Source organism: Chenopodium album, chromosome 8, assembly GCF_948465745.1.
Source record: "Chenopodium album chromosome 8, dcCheAlbu1.1, whole genome shotgun sequence".
Classification (NCBI taxonomy): domain Eukaryota; kingdom Viridiplantae; phylum Streptophyta; class Magnoliopsida; order Caryophyllales; family Amaranthaceae; genus Chenopodium; species Chenopodium album.
The window spans coordinates 33,229,199-33,236,380 of NC_137841.1; the positions used below are offsets into that span (position 1 = coordinate 33,229,199).

A 7,182-nucleotide genomic window follows, 5' to 3' on the forward strand; every position below is an offset into this window, starting at 1 on the left:
AATCAAGTCATTATACTTTCTACATCTTTCTAAGTACACTTTCTCTCTCTAAACACTCTCTAACTTAAGCTTTGGAGGGGGGTTCCTCGAGCCACCCCCGAGGGCAGTTTACGTGTGCTGCCTTGTGTAGGTAGTTGACGGGACCCAGTTCACCCAGCAGAACCCTTGGATCCGCACCTGGAACAATGGCGCTAGAAGGAGGGGTAGTATCATCTAACCTGAGGTTCACCAATTGAGCTAGGGACTAGTTAACTAACCACCATGGACGGAGAAGAAACTGTACAGACACCCATGTCTAAAACTAATGAGACCAGCCAAACACCACAAAAAACACCCCCCAGTAACCATTGATCCAAAAGGATCCACCGGAAACCCCAAATCGACCATCTCGCAGAAATCCAACCCCATCGGATCGACATCAGCTGCTGCTAAAGCGGCGTCGAAACCAGTAGACCCAGTGGGATCCAGCTCCATTTTCAAATACGGAATGCCGTTAACAGGCGCGAAAAATGAACTCATTGTTTTAGAACCTGCAGCCCGTAAATATGCCAGCCATTCTGCAGAACCTCTCTAAGTGAAGTAAGGAGCAGCTGGCTGCAATGACTGCGGTCCTCACCAATATGGGTAAGGGGGCAAGTCCATCACCGACAGCGGCAGCTGCGGAGCCCGTAGTAAAAAAGCCGGCGTCCTCGACCCTCACCCCTAAGTAGAAAGAGCTCATTCAGCTGAGGAAGAAGGTATTGGAGCTGGAAGATCGTAACTTGAATCGAGAATGGAGTGTGGAGGAAATAATCCCTACTCGAATCAGCCCGGAGAAGCGGGTCCCCCGCAGCAGGTCACCGACCTCAGCGCGGGGACCCGGCCCGGAGAGAGACAAACGAGCGCGAATCCAGGTTGTTTTAGATGATTCCCCATTTTGCCGAGAGATTCTAGAGGAACCAATGGAGAAAGTAAAGATGCCAAGCTGCAGATACAATGAAACCACAACACCCAAAAGCCACATGTCAGCTTTTGACAACCATATGGTACTTTACACTATGACAGACTCAGTCTGGTGTAAAGCTTTCCCGCCGATCCTGGAGGGGCTGGCATCGGAGTGGTATGGAGCCATTTCCAAATGTTCCGTATACTCGTACAGCCAGTTGAAGAGAATAATCATGGAGCATTTCATAACCTTAGTAGACCAAACCAAGATGACAACCGAGCAGATGTCGTTGGTTCAAGGGAAAGACGAGCCCCTGAGGGAGTTCATCACCAGATTCAACAAGGAGGCAACAACCATCCCAAATATGAGCCAAGAGGTAGCACTACTAGCAATGCAGAGTGGCTTACTACCAGGATCACCGTTCAGAGCGTATATGGGGCGTAAGAGCCTCAAAACACTTGCTGAAGCACTGGGCAAAGCGCATGAGTTCATCAAAGCAGACGAGACTGACAGAGCAATGCTGGGTAGGAAAGCACCTGGTGACTCAGTTAAGCGGGCAGAGGTCACCCGGGCAGAGAACACACCTAGGGCGGACCAACCGAGCAGGGCTGAGCAAAACCACAGAAAAGCGGACAAGGCAGTAGGACTGAGAAGGTTAGACCCAAAGAGAGGGCCAAGGCCTGGGAGGTTTGACCAATATACCCAATTAACCCATCTCATATATTCAGCGTGAATAAAGCTGATGACAATTGGCAGAGACCCCCGAGGATGGTTAACATGAATCGTGATACCAGCAAGTGGTGTGACTTCCATAGGGACCATGGTCACACCACAGAAGAATGCACGCACTTGAAGGACAACATAGAAGACTTAGTCAGGAGAGGGTACTTGAATCAGTTTAAGCAACGCGATGACCCTCCCAGAAGGAGGGATGAGGATAGAGCTGGCCGCCCTGACCGCAGAGCAGGTCGTAGGGGCCCATCCAGAGACAGAGACATAGATGGCAAGCTAGAAGGCAGGGTGTATGTGATCAGCGGGGGTCTAGTACATGGGGGAACAGTTAACAGAGCGCGAGCTGACCTACGGGCGATGATACATCAAATAAATGACAATGATAAGCGTAGATGGCCACCTCTTCCCCCGCAGCCGCAGGCCACAATTGACGAATATGACAAGAAGGGCATAATTTACCCTCATGATGACCCGCTGGTAGTGACAATGAGAATCGCAAACTGGGAAGTGGATAGAATACTGATAAACGGAGGCAACTCAGCCAACATCATATAAATCAACACGTTCAACGAGCTAAAGTTGGACAGAAAATACCTGAAGAGGGTGAGCTACGAAGTCACCGGATTTAATGGGACAGGGTTTACCCCAGAAGGAATAATCGAACTCTCAGTCTGAGTAGGGGAAAGATCAAGAAGGCGTGATGTTCGGGCAGAGTTACTCGTGATGAACTCCCCCTCACCCTACAATGTGTTCATGGGAAGACCGCTCCTCCACAAGATAGGTGGGGTGGTATCCACCTATCACCTTGCCATGGCCTACACAACTAATGAGGGACGGTCAGCAAAGCTAAGGGGAAGTCAGAAGACAGCCCAACAATGTTACATAACCGCCCTAAAGCAGTCCGCAAAAACTAGACATCAGCCTAGTTTAGAGAGAAGGCCCACTGAACAACCTGAGAGGAAGTCGAGGAAAAGGAAGCGTGAAGAATATCATAGGGAAAAGGATAAACAGAAGTTAGCAATGGAAAAATTTGAGCCTGCAAAAGAGGAAATGGCTAGGCCACTTCCCAGTGGGGAGCACGTCATAGTCGAGCTCACAGAAGGTGACCCCTCAAGGACGGTGAAAATCGGGAAAGACATTGATCCAGGAGTAGGGGTACACCTCATAGAGATACTGAGGAAGAACAAAGACGTTTTTGCATTTTCCGCAGATGAGATGCCCGGAATTGACCCAGCAGTCATGGTACACAGGCTGAATGTGAAGGAGGATATTAAGCTAGTTAGGCAGAAAAAGCGAAGCTTCTCCACGGAGAAAAACCAAGCAATCCAGGAGGAGGTGGAGAAGCTCCTGGAAGCATGATTCATTGATTCTTGTGACAACCCAGAATGGTTAGCCAATGTGGTCATGGTAAAGAAAGCAAATGACTAGTGGAGAATGTGTGTTGATTTCACAGATCTTAATAAGGTCTGGCCGAAAGACTGTTACCCGCTGCCGCGGATAGATCAGTTGGTAGACTCAACTAGCGGGCATGCCCTGCTAAGCTTCATGGACGCCTTCTCAGGGTACCATCAGATCAGCCTGCATGAGCCAGATAGGCAGAAAACTGCATTCATCACTGAAGGGGGAGTGTATAATTACATAGTTATGCCCTTCGGGCTGAAGAATGCTGGGGAAACTTTTCAGAAGGCAATGGACAGAGTATTCCTTCACCAGAAGGGTAGAAATGTTGAAGTATACGTTGACGACTCAATTGTTAAGAGCGTCACGCAGGCTGGACATATCATTGATCTGGGGGAAACATTTGCCACCCTGAACATGTATAAAATCAAACTCAACCCAAAGAAATGTGTCTTTGGGGTGAGCTCGGGAAAGTTCTTGGGTTTTCTAATCAGCGAGAGAGGGATAGATGCCAATCCAGAAAAGGTCGAAGCGGTCCTCAGCCTGCCCGAGCCTAAGTGCATCAAGGATATCATGCGGTTGACAAGAAGAATGGTCGCGCTGACCAGGTTCATCAGCAAGTCTACGGATAAGGCCCTGCCGTTCTATCAGCTATTGAAAGGGAACAGAGAATTTAGGTGGGGGGCTAAAGAGAAAGAAGCCTTTGAGGGCATTAAGGAGCCACTGATTAAGCTCCTAACAATGATCAGCCCGGAGCTGAGTGAAAAGCTGCAGCTGTACATCTCTGCGTCAATACAGACAATCGCAGCTATTTTGCTGGTAGAAAGATGGAAGCAACAAAGGCCAATATACTTCGTGAGCCACGTGCTGACCGAGGCAGAGCAAAGGTACCCATTGGTAGAGAAGCTAGCCTTCGCAGTGGTCACAGCAGCAAGGAAACTAAAGCCATATTTTGACGCACATGTAATAGAAGTCCTCACAAACTACACGCTGGAGAAAGCATTACAAAAAATGGATGCATCGGGCAGACTCTTAAAATGGGCAATTGAGCTTTCTAAGTACGAATTCGAGGTCAAACCGAGAGCAGCCATCAAGGCACAGGCTTTAGCAGACTTCATAGTGGAAGCTTCCTACGAGGAGAAACAAGATGATATTGGGGTCTGGAATGTGGAAGTGGATGGGTCCTTGGCCCAAACGGAGAGTGGAGCAGGAGTCATAATGACATCTCCAGAAGGAAACGTATTCGAGTATGCCATAAAGTTCAAGTTCAAAGCATCGAATAACGAAGCTGAGAACGAAGCGGCGCTGGCAGGCTTGCGTATGAGCCTCGCAGCCGGAGCCCGCAAAGTACACCTGCAAACTGATACTCAGCTCGTTGCCAGCCAACTGCAGGGGGCGTATGAGATAAGGGAAGCCACCATGCTGAAGTACGTAACCAAGGTAAAGGAACTGGCAGCCCAGCTAGTCCACTTCCAGATAGACTTGGTCCCTAGAGTAGGAAACTCTCAGACCGACGCCTTGTCCAAGTTAGCCAGCTCCACTTTACAAAGCCTAACAAGGACAGTGATGGTTGAAGTACTAGAAGAAAGCAGAATTGTCTAAAAAGAGCATGTTAACTGCATTGGAAGGCAGAGAGCCTGGTTCTCAGACATCTTGGCGTACAAAGTCCACGGGTTACTGCTCGATGATGAAGTACAAGCTAAGAAGGTGAAGAAAGACGTCAACTGGTATGTAGTGATGAACGGGGAACTCAACAAAAAGGGCTTCTCAAAACCACTGCTGAGGTGTATTCTAGAGTGGGAGCAGGAGGGCATTATGGAAGAAGCCCACTCCGGAATATGCACCAACCACATTGGTGGAAAAGCATTGGGAGTAGAGGTCCTCAGAAGGGGGGCATATTGGCCAACTCTCGCACAAGACGCACTAGCATATGTGAAAAAATGCAACAAGTGTCAAAAGTATTCACCAGTCATAAATCAGCCAGCAAACGATCTAACTCCAATCCTCAGCCCAATCCCGTTTGCTCAGTGGGGAATAGACATATTGGGACCTTTCACCACTAGGTCAGCGTGCAGGAAGTATCTCATTGTGGCGATAGATTACTTTACAAAGTGGATAAAAGCCGAACCCACTAAGTACATAAAGGCAGCCCAAGTTAGGACATTCATATGGAAAAGCATCATCACAAGATTCGGGGTGCCACAGTGCATAGTCTTTGATCATGAGTGTCAATTTGACTGTGACACCATAAAGGACTACTTGGGGGACATGGGCACCAAGTATGCAAGTGCCTTAGTCTGCCACCCGTAGAGCAATGGTCAAGCAGAAGCAGCAAACAAGCTGATCCTGACAGCCCTACAGAAGTTGCTGGAGGAGTACAAAGGCCTGTGGGCAGACCTAGTCCCAGAGGTCTTGTGGGTAGATAGGACCATTGAGAAGGAGTGAACCGGTAAGAGCCCCTTCACCTTGGCCTACGGGGCTGAAGCAGTTGTCCCAGTGGAAGTACAAATCCCCAGCCTGAGGATACAACACTATGAGCAGCAAGGAAATGAAAAGCGTATGCTGGCAGAGCTAGACTTCCTGCTAGAAGTAAGGCTGAAAGCAGCTCTCAAGTTGGCAGCCCAGAAGAGCAGGATTTCAAAAGCCTTTTCGTAGCGTTTATTTTATCCTTTAGTATCGATTTTAATTGCAACTAAAAGCTTTCCCGACGAATGGTCATTCGATACAATATCCCCCGTTGCCTTAGCCTTTAGTAGTGGTTTTCAATATCGTTGGGGTTGGCCTCAATAATCGATACGAAAAACTACATCCAATCGTGGTGATTATTGTAGCGATTACAATCACTATAAATGTTTAACTCATTTTGTTCAAAAAAAAAAAAACATGCGTATGATCTTTACAAGATTCGAACATGCAACCTCAAACTCTTATATTAAATGTTTCACCAATAAGCTATGACATATTTTATGTATTCTTTGTCAAACAATATTTATATATCTAGTGTTGAAAAGGCTTTTCGTATCGATTTTTAGGATTTAGTGGCAATTGTAAATGATACGATTTCTCAAAATTATATAAATGTGTAAAAATAGTGTGGATATGTATTATTATGTTTTCCGTATCGATTTTATATAGAAAAACCATGGCGATTGTAAAAATGATACGACATCCTTAATTATTTCACAAACATACTTGCATATTGTAGCGAACGTACAATCGCTACGAAATAATCGCTACGAAAAGAGATTTTTCTTGTAGTGACCTCAAAGTTCAGCACAGCCTGGTTGGGAATCTTGCAGCCAGCAGCACGAGGATGATCAGCAGGGAGGTCAAACAAGCCAGCCTCACCAGCAGCTTCAACCTTAGCCCAGAAAGCGCTGAAGCAAGCCTGCTGCTCCTCACCTTCACCATATAAGCTGCTAACGCACCGAGCCATAGCTTCCCATCCACCATCATGGCGATCAGCCAATAGCTTAGCAAAAGCAGGAGAGAGCGCAAAAGATCTGAGAGCCTCTTTCCTAGTTACTTCCAGCTCAACATTATGCGCAGCTCGCAGATATGCCATTTCCGCCTCCAACGTCTTCACCCTGGCCTGAGAGGTCCCCAACTGTTCCTCGCAGCTCTTCAACTTGGTCTGAATGAGCTTAACTTCTCCTAACTAGAGCTGCAGGGCATCCTCCCTCTCCCTTAGCGGAGTCACCTCACTGGCCATGGCATCCCTCTCAGCCTGAGCTCGCTGGACCTCCAAATTCCTCTGAGAAAGAGTTATGCCCTGATTCTAATACTCCTTCTCCACTGACAGTAGAGCGTTGGACAAATCTCCCACAGACATAACAAGCTCAGGAAAAGCAGAGGAAGAGAAGGGTGAGCCAAAGCGAGAGTTAACAAAAGAAGTTAACAATAAATAAATAAATTAATAAAAGTAAAATAAAAAAGTAGCAACAGAATAAGCAGAGAAGAAAGAAAAGGCTAAAACGAGATAGAGAAAGACCGAAAGAAGAAAATAACCTTCTGCAGGTCATGGCAGGCCATAGCAGCTGGGAGGCTGACTGAGCTACACGTAGAATCCGCAGGAAGACGAACCCCCCGAGTCAAACGGTACCCTAAGGTACCACCCTTCTGGGGGT

General features: G+C 47.4%; 1 protein-coding gene across 1 annotated transcript; it reads left to right on the plus strand.

Moving 5' to 3' along the window:
• The first annotated feature begins 1,289 nt into the window (after positions 1 to 1,289).
• Positions 1,290 to 2,212, plus strand: LOC145642916 (uncharacterized). The gene is made up of 2 exons (XM_081694074.1): positions 1,290 to 1,612; positions 1,654 to 2,212. The coding sequence occupies exons 1-2, from the start codon at positions 1,290 to 1,292 to the stop codon at positions 2,210 to 2,212; spliced, it is 882 nt and encodes a 293-aa protein (XP_081550200.1).
• Positions 2,213 to 7,182: the final 4,970 nt, after the last annotated feature.